This window comes from Mesoplodon bidens, assembly GCF_964165515.1.
Source record: "Mesoplodon bidens genome assembly, chromosome: 1".
Classification (NCBI taxonomy): domain Eukaryota; kingdom Metazoa; phylum Chordata; class Mammalia; order Artiodactyla; family Ziphiidae; genus Mesoplodon; species Mesoplodon bidens.
Window position 1 is genome coordinate 76769056 of NC_138176.1, and position 15821 is coordinate 76784876.

General features: G+C 38.2%; 1 protein-coding gene across 1 annotated transcript in view; it reads right to left on the bottom strand.

Moving 5' to 3' along the window:
* The window catches only part of CFI (complement factor I), a 38810-nt gene that overhangs the window by 6336 nt on the left and 16653 nt on the right, over positions 1–15821 (bottom strand). The window contains exons 4-12 of the mRNA XM_081246070.1: positions 13715–13881; positions 12731–12844; positions 12476–12586; positions 8962–8985; positions 8775–8795; positions 5808–5843; positions 3868–3971; positions 3593–3696; positions 494–771 (exon numbers count right to left, since the gene is read on the bottom strand). Of these exons, the coding sequence (XP_081102196.1) occupies positions 494–771; positions 3593–3696; positions 3868–3971; positions 5808–5843; positions 8775–8795; positions 8962–8985; positions 12476–12586; positions 12731–12844; positions 13715–13881 (959 nt within the window). The remainder of the gene's footprint in view (positions 1–493; positions 772–3592; positions 3697–3867; positions 3972–5807; positions 5844–8774; positions 8796–8961; positions 8986–12475; positions 12587–12730; positions 12845–13714; positions 13882–15821) is intronic.

The window sequence follows — 15821 nt, forward strand, 5'->3', positions numbered from 1 at the left end:
CTGACTCAGCATATACTATGACTATCCCTTTGAAAACCTTTCTATCTTTCATCCATATCATTCCAAAAAATCCAGAAAGTCCATGCTGTATATCCCCCGTCACTCTATTTTTTTCTTGGTGAATGGTTACCCCTCAATGTACGTTCTATATCACAGAGTATAGGTATCCTTTGAAACTCGAGGTCAGGATCAATTACATAATTTGCAGAACCAAATTAAAATTGAAAATGTGGGGTGGGGCCCCTGCAAAAATTATTAAGAATTTCTTGATGGTGACAATAGAGCAGTACACCAAGCACAAGGCTCTTTGGTGCCCAGAGCCCATGGGCAGCCACACAGGTCCTATGCCCATGAGCTGGCCTTGGCTGGACATTCACTTTTCTGGATTTGATGCAATGTTTCTTTCTGAACACTAGGAGATTAGCTCCTATGCATTTCTATTCCTATTCATTTTTCAGCCCCTGGATTCTGATTAACAAACTGTAAAACATACCTTTTTCTCGTCCCCAGCCAGAAATGATGCATTTATCATTAGGTTGAAATAGATAGGGAGACCAGGGGACACAGGCAGGGACGGAATGAGGCAACACACATTCTTTTCGGCGTGGGTGTTTTTTCATTTCAATCAAAGCTATGTCATTTTGGTAGGTGGCTCCACTGTACTTATCGTGGATAATAATTTGATTTACCAACTGAACAGCTATCTGAGAGTCAGGTTTTAACAAGTCTGTAAATGATGTCCATATTTGGTAACGACGAATTTTGCTGATTCTGTAACAGAAAGGAAAAGGGAAATAAATATATTGAGAACAAAAAACAGCAATATAAATTGGACTTCTGATGCTTCATCTTTAAATTCTCCCTTTTTAAGGAAGTTTTTCATTTTCCCAGATTTTTTTTTTATCTTTGCTGTCATGAAGCAGTGCAATTAAATTTTCTTAGGACAGAATTAAAGTCCGTGGGTAAATGAAGAGAGGAATAGTTCATCTAACTGCTCAATATTAGGGACATAAAGATCTTACTAACTACCAGATATGCCAGAAGTAGAATGAGTTGGCTGCCTCTGAAGTAAGAGCACCGGCACTGAAGGTGTTTAAGCAGAGACCAGAGAGCATCTAGCAAGAAATGTGCTTGAGGAAATAGGGAGTCAGAGCACAGAACCCCAGAGATTCCCAGGGTGAAGACCACAACAGTCATCATTCTGACCTTTAAAACTGACTTCACCCTAACTTTGCATTATATTTATTTGCTCACAAGACTTTCTTCCTGTTTGTGCTACCTGAAGTCAAAGATAGGGTCTTATCATCTATAGATAGATGCCTGTGTTGAGTATTATACCTGGAACACAGCAGCTGTTTTAGAATTTGGTTGAAATGGTGAATGGGCTAAATATTGCCTGTCCCAATGCCTCACTCTATTTTCATATCAGTTTTCACCTCGTGGTTTCCAGCAAATTGGGTGTCTACCATCACTTTCTCAGGGAATCACCTTACAGTTAAACAGTGATCTCCTAGGAACTAATGAGTGTTCAGGATGCTTTTATTTAAACTGAGAATTCCAAGAATGCTGTGTTTCATATTACTTTTGGTTGTTTTTCAGGATCAGAGGTCCTGAATATTGTTTAACGTTTAACTGTTGATCCATTCAATTTACTTAACAAATATTTAGTGTGTACCTACTATTACCAGGCACGGTGTTAGCCACCGGGATGCAGAAATGAGCAAATCGGAAATAGTTCCTGCTTTCATGGAACCCAGGGTCTAGGAAAGGATGCAGCATTAAATGGATAATCACACCAGTGAAGATATGTATTCGAGGAACTCACAGCACATGGGTTCTGAGAACATATCAGGAGGGCTTAGACTTTAGGGAGTGGGGGAAGGTTCTCTGAGGACGTGAGGATTGAGCTGAGATCTGAATAATGAGCAGCACTAACTAGGGAAACAAGGTAGGAAAGATGCTTTCAGGCATGGGAAACCATATGTGAAGGTCTCTTTGCAGCAGGGAGCAAGGTACACTTGAATAATGGAAAGAAGGCCAGAGCAGGTGGAATAGGGGCAAGAAGTGACGCTGTGGGGCAAGACGAGATCGGCAAAGGTAAATAGGGGTCACATCACTTGGGGCCTAATGAACTGTGTTAAACATTTTGTTTAGTTTTTTATCCCAAGAGGAATGCAAAGCCGTTGGATTTTAAGTGGGAAGTGGTCAAAACCAGGTATGGAACTACTACTCTTGCTGCACAGTAGGCAATGGATAGATGGGGGCAGTGCTGGGCAGAGTGACTGTGGGTAAGCCAATTCAGAAACGGTTGGTATAATCCAGGAGACAGGTGGGAGCAGGGTAATAGTGGAGACGGAAAGAAGTTTCGAGAATTAAATAATTGGAAATTAAAGATGCCATCTGGAGTTGGTGACATACTGGCTGAGCTATGGTAGGGTTGAGGGAGTGAAGTGTGAAGATTTTTAGATTTCTGCCCCGTGAAGCTAGATGAATGGTGCTGTCATTTGCTAAGACAGGGAACACTGGGTCAGGACCATACCTGGGGGAAGGGGCATATCATGAGCTCGGTCTTAGACCTTTTGAATTTGATTTACTTCTGATAGAGCCAAGATAGTCAGTATACTGTAGGGTCAGGGTTGGAGAAGAGGTCTAGGCTGGAAATATCGTTGTGTCAGCATACGGTGGTATTTTAAAGTACAGATAATTTTAGGAAGAAGAAGTAAGAAGAGAAGAGAAAGCCAGGATACACCTTGAGGAACTCAGGTATTTCATGTAAGCAATAATGTTCAGTCACTGGAGGAGGAAGCTGCAAAGAAGGCAGAGAAGGTGTGACCAAAGAGGTAGGTAGAAAACCAGGAGAGTGTTGTGTAACAGAAGCCAAGAGAAAAGGGTCATTCAGAAGGACGAAATTAGAGTTGGTGCATTGCTCCAATCCATGAGGATTTTTATGGGTGTCATTCAACAGATTTCCTATCTCTCTCAACTTTGGGTCACCTGCAGATTTTCTAAGCAGGCCTTCATCTAAGTTACTGTCAGATACATTGATCTTGATTTTACCCTGGCTCTGCAACTGACTTGTAGTGTTGCTTTAGCCAACTTATATAACTTCTAGTCTCAGTCTGCTTATCTAGAAAATGGGAGGAATAATATTTACCTCTTAGGACTGTTAAGACTATTAAAACAAAATAACATATATGAAAGTGCTGGACACAGTATCTGGTCTGTAAGAGGTGCTCAATAAATGGTGTTTCATTCATTCTAAAGGTCATGACTGAGGGCAGAATTCTGAACCTGTTCTCCAAGCTGACCTTGATCCATGCAAATGATCCAAGTGAAATAACTTGGTACGTACAGGTTTGATCTGCCCTTGCCAGCTGGGATCAACAGTTTGGTGTGAGGGGAACACAGTGGGTTCTGGGGAATTGGTCTCTGGGATCCCAATCATGAATACCAGAGGGCGTTTAGCAGATAATAGAGTGGAACTTGTCAATTATTTTTCTTATATATGTTTTTATTTATCACCTGCCACAATCTCTATTACCTAACTTCATTGTTTCAGGAAATCCAACATCTACTGGAGATGTTTTTTTACCTGACACAATGTGCAGCAGTCAGAATCCAACAGCCACCGATATAAATTCCTCCACAGTTGATTTTCTCACCTTCCTTAATTGCCACCTGCCATGGGAAGTCTCCCTGTAAAGACATTTGTGTGGTCACTGCCATCCTCCCAGACAGGTGGCTCAAAGATATTTCCATTGCAAGACTCTCAGTCTCTTGTAATTACCACATTCCACCTCCACCTTTATTTTTTCAAACTTGGGCTGTTTCTGGGAAGTGACATTATAACTTTTTGTGCGGGTTTACCACTTTTGCTGGCTTTCCTCCTACGACTCGTTTCCTTCGAATGTGCACGCTGTTTTTAACTCCACAGGACAGTTTAGGGAAAAACGATTTTATCCATTTTCTTTCTTTAAGAAAGGAAGAGATTGTATCATTATGATTTTGAAACCATTACCTTCTGGGCAAACTTCTTGATTATCTATGCCATAAAAACAGCAGAGTCACAATTAATATGAAACAGGCCAGATTCATTAGTAAATTATTTTGGATGCTAAACTGTGCTATTCACCTTGTTTAAAAATTCTGGCTTAATATTAAAATTGGCTTGATTCTCTGAAGTTCTGCCCAAGGTGGACTAGTGGCAGAAAGAGGCTGCCTGAGGGGTTAAACATTTACCAGCCTCTGGAAGATAAGAGAAGCCACATGCCCAGGCATTACTACCATGACAGTTCAGGATGGGGGTCACATGCAGAACTCCAGCTTCTTACTTTCATAGTTTTTACTTTCTAGAGGCTGTTTATATGGGACTCTTTTCAATAATATTAACATTAATGATGTTAATGTTGAGTACTTTCTGTCAGGCCCCATGCTAAGTACTTTGTATATAGTTTATATCACTTAATCATCATATTAACCCTGAGAGGTAATGTGCCAGGAACCCCTGGACAATCCAGGAGCAGTGGGCTGGGAGGGGGGTTGTGTTTTTAGCCACTTGACATGTGATGATATTTCCTTCCTCTGTGAGCACTCAGACAAGGCACGTTTGTCACTGCGAGACATGGTAGAGAAAGGCTTAAGACATGAATTTGCAAGAGAATTCATGACAAAGGAAGGAAGTAAAAGTATAAGATGCTCTTCTTATTCTCTCGCTCTATTTTATCATGTCACAAAAATTTCTGCAATCCCAAATGAGAAAGAAAAATTAATATCACTCTCAACTACTTTGAACATATAAGAAGGAGGTAGGTCCCCAAGGGAGAGAAGTTGTGAACAAATGTGGATAAAAGATTTTGGGGGGAGTCCCATCCATCCTAAGAACTGTGTTGGGGGAAAGAGTGTGATGATAAATTTTAAATTTCTGCTTGGACCTTTGAAAGAAGAGGGACCCCATCATTTGAGGACTATGAAACCAGCTTGGGTAGTACCTGAAAATTAATGTTACCTTGAGTAGAAAACAAAGGGCCTTTGTTGGAAATCCCTCTAACTGATATCTGTAGCTTTGAAATCTAAATCTTTCACTCATTGCCTGATTTTTAAAAAATTGTTGATAGTTTTTGGGCCTGGCAATTGGAAGGGAGTCCTACATGAACTTCAGTTTTTAAACCTCCTAAAATAGGGAGATACTTCGTTCCTAATTTGCATTTGAGATTGTTACTCACCTAAGGTCACACAACTAACAGATAACTGAGTCAGGATTTAATACAAGTCAGTCTGACTCAAAAGCTCTTATCAATTACTGTCTTCCCAGAAACTTAATACTTTAATTGAATTTGGCCCTCAGTGCAGAACTGGCCAAGATACAGATCTTCACAGACCTCCTGCTATCATGGTTTAAAATATTGCAAAAGAGCAGGTTCATTCAATTAACATCTGTTATTTTTCTATTTCAAAATGTATGCCCTGGGTCACACTTGAAATCTGGTTGTTTTTGACAAAACTGACCTAACAAATCTCATAACAAATAGAAAAATCTTTTGTAGGACTAGAGTGTTGTTTTCATTTCAAAACTAGCCACATGAATTAACACATTTTAAAAGCAGTTCTCAAGAAGCATTTATGCTTGTTTTTCTTAAAAATGATAAGGAAAGTAGTAATGTTATTTTTTTCTATTTAAGTTGATATCAAAGGTAATTGCTGCTTGAATAAATTATATTACATATATGCATACATACACACACGCAAATGACATTAAAATGCAAATTTAACCAGTGAAGCACCAGTAAAAAAGAATACTGCTAACTTACCTGCATCCATATCAGCAGTCAACATTTCTGTTTCTTCTATAATCAAACAAAAGTGCCAATGTTTAATATTGTGTTTATAGTAAGAATTAAATCATTAAAATAATTTAAACTTTGATAATAATTATCTGTCTAAACCATGTCCTACCTTTAAAAAGGGCAGTACAAAATCTTATTTCCTTTCTATAGTTAGGTAATTGTGAAGGCTCAAGATGAACTACGTAAGAAAATTTTCAGGCACAAACTACAGGTGTCTGTTGGCACAAGTGAATGGTTAGACTATGGTGCTGCAGAGTTCTGCATTTAGAGCAAGCGAAATGCCTGGTTCAGAGAAGAAAAGCATCTCTTTCAACTCTGCATTTGCAAGGTCTTTTTTTAAAATTTATTAATTTATTAATTTATTTTTGGCTGTGTTGGGTCTTTGTTTCTGTGCGAGGGCTTTCTTTAGTTGAGGCAAACGGGGACCACTCTTCATTGCGGTGCGCAGGCTTCTCACTATCGTGGCCTCTCTTGTTGTGGAGCACAGGCTCCAGACGCGCAGGCTCAGTAGTTGTGGCTCACGGGCCCAGTTGCTCCGCGGCATGTGGGATCTTGCCAGACCAGGGCTCGAACCCGTGTCCCCTGCATTAGCAGGCAGATTCTCAATGACTGTGCCATCAGGGAAGCCCTGCCAGGTCTTTATATAAGGTAGGGAGCAGTTATAGACACTGACCGAAATAGTCCTGAGCTGACATTAAAAAGGGTCTTCTCATTTTGTATATATAATAAGGCACCTCTTAACAGGGGTCATGCAATGTTTAATTGGTTTCAGTGTTAGGCATAGTTATTATTAATCATCTGGGATGCAGAAGTCAAAAGTTCAACAAAAAGAAAAACAGAAACACATTCTCTCTTCTTCCTTTTTTTCTCTGAGACCTTTGCTTGAAGTTATATGGGATGATTCCATCTTCACTCTACTGTCCTAGAACATTTCAGTCATGGACAGGCTCATCAGTTCTTTGACCTGAGGATCCAAAGGTGAATTCCCACAACGTGTTGTTCTGTCTTGGATGAGGTTGCAGCCCAGAGGGGCAATGTTGCTTTGCTGCAGCAATCCTGTGTTTTATCACTGGATTTCCCAACTTCTTTTTGGGAGAGACATACATGTATCTGTTATGCTACACATCTAGGTTATTTTCTGCTCAGAGCTTTCACAAAAGCAACAACATGAACCAAAGAGAAGACTTCATATTAAATGCTCAACAAAGGAAGATGGGGAAAGTCCAGTGTAGCTGAGATATACTGGATATCAGAAGAGCAGCATAAAACTCCAAAAGCACAGACCATAAGAAAAACAATCAATGACTTTGATTAAATAAAGATTTAAACATTTAAAGATTAAATTTAATCTTTAATCTTGGCTAAAGTTAATAGATGGGTGACAGAATGGAAGAAGGTATTTGCATGTCTAAAACCGAACATGGATTAATATCTAGAATGCAACAAGAAAGAAGACTGCAGCCCCAATATGAAATGAGGCAAAAGATGTGAACTGGAAAAAGGACAGAAGAAAGAAAAGGAAGAGGAAACTCAAAAAGCCAGTATGCATATGAAGAGAAACCCAAAATCATTGGTTACGACAAAAATTCAAATTAATAAACAATGCCATATCACTTGAGAGTATGAGACAAGCAAAATTAGAAAGCTGCATAGTACTAAACGTTAGTGGGTTTGAGGCAAGCCCTTGGGTGTTGTCGGTGGAGGTGAGGACCACTCTGCCAGAGAACTAGCAGGCACTAGTTTGTCAGATTAAGGAGAGGCATACCCCAAGACCCAACAATTCTTGGCCCAGCTAGATGTCTCAAAGAAATCCTCCCACACATCCTTAAGGAGAGGATATTCACTGCACTGTGAGTGCAGGCTGAGAGTCCATTACTGAGAAGGTAGAGAGTCAGTTGTGAAAGATGAACACCGCAGTGTTTTGTCATGTGACAGTTAGAAGCAACAGATTAGATGGAAACATCACAACATGGACAGATCTTAAAAACGTAACGCTTTGTGAAAAGATAAAAAGGAAATATAAGATCTAGAACACAATACTATGTGAATTACAAATGTATGCTCACAAGATGACAGTACCCACTGGATAAGAATGTATACAAACAAAAAGACATACACATTAAATCACATTAAAATGGTTGCTTATGGGGAATGGGAGTCAGGTATAGAAATAAAGGAGAATAAATAAAGCAAGAGAGGGGGCTTGCCTGGACAGAGATGATCGTGTGCAATGAGCTAGGGAATATCATTAAGTCTTCTCTTTGCCCCTGAGTTCTGAAACTAGGAAGGAAGGAAGGACAAGAAGGAGGGAAGGCGAAAAGGAATGAAGAAGAGGAAACAAACAAACAAAAACAAAACAAAACAAAAAGGACAGCAGCCTTGGAGGGCAAAATGACAAGAGGGAGGGAATACAAAGAAATAGTTGAAACTGCCATTTAGAACAGGGCTGATCTTGAGCATATAAAAGTCACTCAGGAACCCTAAGGAGGACCGTAAACTTTTAGTAGTCATTTTATATGAATAATGAAGAAAGGGATGACCCTAAAGAGCTGGAAGATTTCGGGATATCTATTACAAAAGTAAATAAGAAAATATCTGTCATAAAAAGATGTTATCTTTTCTCTGGTGACAATTTCTTCAGGAGCTGCCTTGGTTTTGGGGAAAAAGCAAAGGAAGAGAAGGGTATTTGGCAGAGATGAAATGTGCAGGGGATGCGCCTTGGGTGGTTTTTGGCTAGCAGGCTGTGAACGGGGAGTGTGAGAATGAAAGTTTACTACACTGCGGGGAAAAGGCCACTGTGCCTAAACAAATGTTAAAACTGGTTATGTCATCCTCAGTTAATAGTTACCTTAAAATATAAGGTAACAGCAGTGCTTGCTTGTATTTTGTTTCAATTCTGCAATACCCTGAGAATTTAATAAATTTTTTTACCTTGAGCCATGTGTAAAGCGCCTGAAAAAAGAACAAAAACAAAAAAATTACCACAGCAAAGGAGAATTTTTATTTGGAAAAAAAAATGCATACCATTTCAAGCTAGAACACCTTATTCTTCTTCTCAATTTTGTAATATAAATTTACAAAATTTATTTATTTAAATCTATTGTAAAAATAGATTTACCTTTAATTTCAGGATGTCCAGTTCCTAAAAACAAAACAAAAATCTCACTGTAGCAAAGAGATCATTTTCACTTGAATTAAATATACACTAATCATTAATATTTCAGTAATAGTATAACAACTTTAATATTTATAAAAAGATAAAAGGGAACCACAGTATGCCATTTTTTGTGGGCACAACCAAATACTTTGATTTTTAATACTGCTTAACAAATGTTTCATCTTACACTTAAACACACACCAGTTTCACCACAACAAGGAAATCATTTTAACTTCAGTTTTAAAAAAAGATTCGTATTTTAGATATATTTGAATACATACCCAATAGCAGACTTATTATGTAGTTAAACAAAAATTATTTACTCTTTTTAAGTTATATTAATAAAAAGTGGGTTTATAAAGGATAAATGAAATTAAAGTATACTCCAAAACTCCCTTGGTTTAGTGATTCTGATCTGTTCCCTGAAAGGAGAGATCAATGGATATATTAAAATATTTATATCACATCTCTGCTCTCACTTGCTGTTTCTCAGAGAGGGAAAAATTAGAATCCTTATTGAAATATAAAGAGAGCTCACTCTAAAGATGGATAAACTGAAGTAACAATGACAGTTGACAAAATATATTTTTGATACGGATTCAAGAAATTAATACTAAAAGTAAGCTTTATGTTGTAGTTATTCCCTTGCAGTAGGATTCTTTTTTTTTTTTTTTCTGATAAACTAACAAATTCTGAGGAGGAGGAGAGGGAGGGAGAGGGGAAGAAGAGGAGGAGGTGGAGAGGAAACCCAAAATATTATTATACTGAAGCGGTGAAATCAAACTGTAGAGCTTCAGAGAGAGACAAATACTGTATGGTTTCACTTATATATGGCATCTAAAAAATCCAAACTCATAGAAAAAGAGGTCAGATTTGTGGCTACCAGAGGCAGGGGTTGGGGGCTAGGGGATTGGGTGAAGGTGGGGAACTGGGTGAAGGTGGTCAAAAGGTACAAACTTGCAGTTATAAGGTAAATAAGCACTGGGGCTAGTGACGTCACCAGCATGGTGATGGTAGTTAACACTGCTGTATGGTATACTTGAAAGTTGCTTTGAGTAAATCCTGAAAGTTCTCATCACAAGGAAAAAGAATTGTAACTATATGAGGTGATGGATATCAACTAAACTTATTTTGGTAATAATTTTGCAATATATGAGTCAAGCTCATGCTGTACACCTTAAACTTCTACAGTGTTGTATGTCAATTATATCTCAGTAAAACTGAGGGTGAGGGAAGCTATCAAGCTGCACTGGCAAAAGTCAGGGCACTGTCTTCTTTCCTGAAAAATATTTTGAAATTTCTTTCTCTCCTCTCTTCACTAAGGATTTCACTACATTTAACCAACATTAAAGTACTTTGCTCAACTGCTTTATACCCTTCAAAAAAATTAACGTGATTTGAAATCCTAAAATGTGTGTCTTTTAAGAACTGATATCAATGGAAAATTAAACAAAATTTCTTTAAAGTCAAAACTTGGCATATCAAGCAACTATACATGATATAATTAATATCAATTAACTTATCCATACATATCTTCAACATTCATTTAATGCTTATGTGGAAGGCACTTTACCTGGGACATTTGGAACGTAAAAATAATTTGATCCTGCTTTAAAGGTGTTTGCTGTTGAGAAGGAAAGGTAAGACGAGTACAAAAAACTACAATAAACCATTAACAGTAATTCAGTGGTGTCCTGACACGGACTTTACCACTACACAAGAGGCTGTTGTGTCACTTCCCAGTTTGTGTTCTGTGACATCATGTCGATGGCTTGAAATCACCCACAGTGGGAGTAATTTACTCCCCAGAAATTAGCAAAAGCTACAGATCAGGGAGTCCCTGTCCCTCTTCAAAGCCAACTGTTAAACATTTACCAGAGCACCACTGGATTCATTCCATAAGTGAGGTGGATTTCTTCTTTGAAGAAAGCAGCTCCATCCTTTCCATTCTCAGGCCAAAGCCCCTGGAGCCGCCCTTGACTGCTCATTTGTTCTCACACCCCCATCCAATCTATCAGCAAATCTTTTTGGCTCTAGTTTCAAAACATATCCAGAATCTGACTGCTTCTCATCATTTCCATTCCTACCAACTTATCCTAGTCACTATCATCTCTTCCCTGGATTACTGCAGTAGCTTCCTCACTGGTTGCCCTGCTTCGCCCCTCGCCCTCATACAGCCTATTCCCCACCCAGCAGCCAGGGTAATCTTGATTTAAAATGTAAGTCAGATCATGCAGTTCCTCTGCTTAGAGACCCAATTTCACTCACTAACAGGCCTCACTGGATCTGCCCTGATCTTTCACCCAAGCACCGCTCCAACCTCTCCCACTGCTTGTCTTTTAACCCACTAACCCCACTTGGAACACCTGCCACACTAGCCTCCTTGCTGATTGCCTCTCAAACATACTGGAATGGTCCTGTCTTAGGAACACTGCACTGGCTGTTGCCTCTGCCTAGAATACTCTTCCGCAGATGTCTGCATGGCTGGCTCCATCTTTTCCTTCGGCGCTTTGCCTAAAAGTAATAGTGAGTGAGCCTTCCCAAGCCGGCTCACCTAAAATTTCGGAACTTACTGCTACCCCCCTCCCCGGGGCATTTGGTATCTTCCTTGCTTGCTTTATTTTTTTCTTAGTACTTATTATTTTACTAGATATTTTTACTTATTTCTCTTTATTGTTTCTCTTCCTCCATTAGAATATAAGATCCATGAGGGGGCAGGGATTTTGAAATATTATTCACTATTGTAACCCCAGCATCTGGAACAGGACCTGGCACACATATTAAGAACTTAATAAACATCCGTTGAGTAGATGAATGAATATATTAACTTAGGGAGATTTTTCCTCCAGAAAGCATCAATGGGAGCAAGAAGTCAGTCTGTGTGGGACAGAGTAGGTACCTAGTAAATATTTTCCACCTTTGGAGGTTTTCCAATGAGCACCAAAAAGCAAAGAGCACCTACTCACTGCTTTGAAACTTGGTAAGTAAAGGGAAATAATTAAATATCATTCTGCCTTTCTACAATGAACTGGATTTCGTGGAAACAAAATAGTTCTTCTCTATAGAATTCCAGTTAATAAACGCAGAAGGAATGTTGGGTTAGAAATTGCCATTGTTAAAGAGAAGGGGGGAGAGATAAATTAGGAGTTAACATATACACACTACTATATATAAAATGGATAACTAACAAGGACCTACTGTATAGCACAGGGAGCTCTACTCAATATTTTGTAATAACCTATAAGGGAAAAGAATCTGAAAAAGAATATATATATATATATATATATGTCACTGTGTTGTACACCTGAAACTAACACAGCATTGTAAATTAACTATACTTCAATAAAAATTTTAAAAAATGAAATTGCCATTTTATAGTCCCTATTGACAAATTGGCTCTAGGAAATAATTACAAAGCCTGCTAAAACCCCTGGGTCAAATAATGAAAAAAAGTAACCAGGAAACTTTAAATTACCTTCACAACCAATTTCATCTTCTCCAGTAATGCAGTCCACCTCACCATTGCACTTATACTGCTTTGGAATACAAACACCCGATTTACAGAAAAAACTTTCACCTCGGCACTCTGTGCAAACATAAATACAAGAGGGGTATTTTTTTTCATTCTTAAAATGGAATGAGATGGAATCTTAATTCAATGGTAAAGTTGCTTCTACTTTCTTAGTCAAAAGAATGCTTTTGAGGGTTTAAAGGCTAGATTCATTTCTACCTTTACAGCACAACTCATCACTCTGGTCTCCACAATCATTGACACCATCACAGGCCTTCTTCTGAGGAATGTGTTTCCCATTCACACACTGAAAGGAGTCGTTTGCTGGAGAAACTGTAAAGTAGGAATTATCTTTGTGAAATTTATCTATGGAGTTGTGGGTGACATCTTTATCACATGTTTGGAACAATGGGGACCTGAAGATAAAGCCAGGCACAAATAAAAAATGATATAAAATGTATGGGTGGTAGTATTGACATAGTATATATGATTAATAAGGAAACTAAATGCCAAAGCTGGCTTGTGGACGCCCTTTTATAATCTCTGAAAACCAGCATTTATTGTGGAGGTCTCTGCTCGCTGAGATGGGGCAGGGGTTTCGGGAATCAGGAGCCCTTGCTGACACTGGCGAACTCTGGTGCTCATCCATTCCTTTCACGCTACTACTTTATCCCCCACCCCCATCCTGAGGCTTACTTGGCAGTGCTGTTTACATTTTGATGGTACTTATTTTTTAGCACCAAAAAAGGCTTTGGTCTTTAATACGGTATATATGGCTAAAATATTCCAAGGTCAAGATGAAGGAGAAAAGTGGCAATGATTGCCTGAGGCACAGATGTGGTCACTTAACCATTTTAAAGAAATGTGTAATCGGCTGGACCTCTCGAGGGTGATGATGAGTTTCTTCCAATGTTTTATTAACTTGTGTTTGCTACATCAACTTTAATCCATATGTTCAAGGAATTAAAGGGGAGTCAAGCAACTTTACTTCCCATATAGGAACCTGGATAGAAGTAATATTTGAATGGCAAAAAAGGTACAATAGGGGAAAAGCACCCATTTCGGCTCTAAAACCCAAAATATGATTTTGCCATTGTGTTTGACTGGCAAGAGGGTATCTGTAATTTGTTTGTTTACTACAGACTTGACGTGAAATAAATAACCTTGAAGGAAGGGAAAATATCAGGCCAGTACTCCACTAACCTGCACTCCCCGTGTAACACACCACACCAGCCAAACCCTCGGAACTGCTAGTGAGTCCCTTAGTAAAAGTACATTCAGCCAAACTGGTCTCAAATCCTTGACAATGTACATGTAGACATTCAGTGGAATTTATATGAGGATCTCTGCTTTGAGTATCAACAGCACCTCTGCAAATCAAATAAATGAAACAGTAAGGTAGAATAATTAGTACTTTACTAATAAATAATTAGTAATTTATATTTACTAATAATTAGTAATTTATAACTTTACTGTAGGAGGTAAAGGACTATTTCCTCTTATTTTCTACATATGGGTGATAGATTGGGCAATATGCTTAAATTCTCTGAGCTTCAATATCTTCACCTATAACAGGGAATATAACTACCTGAGTTTTGCAAAGATCAACTAAAACAATCAGTTTAAACTGACTGGCCAAAGTTCAAAACATGGCAAGAACCCACAAATATTGGTTTCCTCTCCTCTGTTTCTCATTAAGGAGGAATGCATCTTCGTCCACACTGCTTTCTTTCCAACCTGAGATGTGTCATTCTTGGCCTCTCTCTACGGCTTAACTCCTTTTCTCTCCAGGAAGGGAGTGGATTAATTTTATCAGGGAATTTTGGAAATGTAAACCAGGAAAGGTCAGCCCAGCTCTTCCATTTTTTCCTTTTGGGTCCTCTTCACCTGCCGAATGCTGTAAGTCTTACCTAGTTGGCCCCATTGTTGCCTGGGATCAGGGAGGTTCAGTTAGTTTGATTCTAGCAGGTCCATTTTGCTTTTATGCTAAGCTCTATCCTCAATTCAGTCTTGAGAGTGTTAAGTGATATTTTGACATCTATGTGCCATTGCTTGGACTTCTCAGTTTGTTCAGAATTTGTGTAGCTAAGAGGCTACCTCAGTGACCCGATATCTTAGAGATGATGAGTTACAGTGAGCTATTCTTCCAGAACATTCAATTGCTCCCTGCTTTTCTCTAGAAGTTAATGGGGAAAATGGGTTAAAAATAAAAGGTTGAGCAAAGATGCATCAGGCAAATGTAAACAAAAATTAAGCAGTAATGGCAATATAAATATCAGATAAATTACAATGAAAGGGAAAAAGAGAGCAATTAAAGGGAACAAAGAGGTTCAGATCCATAATGAAGATATAGTGGTCATGAAACTGTGCCAAACCACATCGAAATATGAGAACAGATGGGAGCCATTTGGGGCAATCTGACAGGTGAATAATCTGAAAAACCTCTCAACCTATAAATATCTAAAAGTACTAGATAAATGCCCTCAGTGAGCTCTTAAGGAATTAAGGGAAATACCCACTGTCTAAAATCAGAGAAGTCTGTTCATGAGCTTATACAAAATACAAGAACAAAAATTGGGAGATCAAAGAGTGAGAGAGTTTGCCATTAGGTTGAATCATAGGTTGTAGGTCACAAACTGTCGAAAATAAGAAATACTCTATGGCTCAATTTAATGATAAGAGACTCTCACTAATGAACTACTAGCAGATGTGGTTTAGGAAGAAGAAAATTGAAGCCAGAACAAAGAAGTGAGATGAAAGAAGCAGCAACAAACCAGGAAGTTGGTAAACATGAAGTACATCTGAGTAAGCACTGACTGAACAAAAGTAATGATAATTGCTTAGTATATAATGATAGCAATTAACTTCAGGAATATATAAAAATAAGATTGAACAAAATACTGGAAACTTGACATGATAATGCCATTCTTTGTATTGATATTATTCCTGAAGAGGCCAAGGACTTTCTAAGTTAACGGTTCATGGTATAAATGTAAAGATAACTGCTAAAGGAATAGAAATAGGATGTATATAATTTTCAAACAAATTAGAGGGAGAAAAAGGAGAAGATTAAGAAACAACAACAACGACTTTATTAACCTAATAAAATTTAAAAAGGAAGAAACAAGAGGACAGAGGAAGCAAGTTAACTAATAAGCCCAAAACAAGATAGGAAAAATAAATTCAACAGTGTAAATAATCACAATAATGTAAATGGACTAAACTCTTCAGACAGTTATTGTCATATTGTATTTTTTTAAAAAAATTTAGATATGTGTTGTTTATAAGGGACACACTTAAAAGCTAAAAG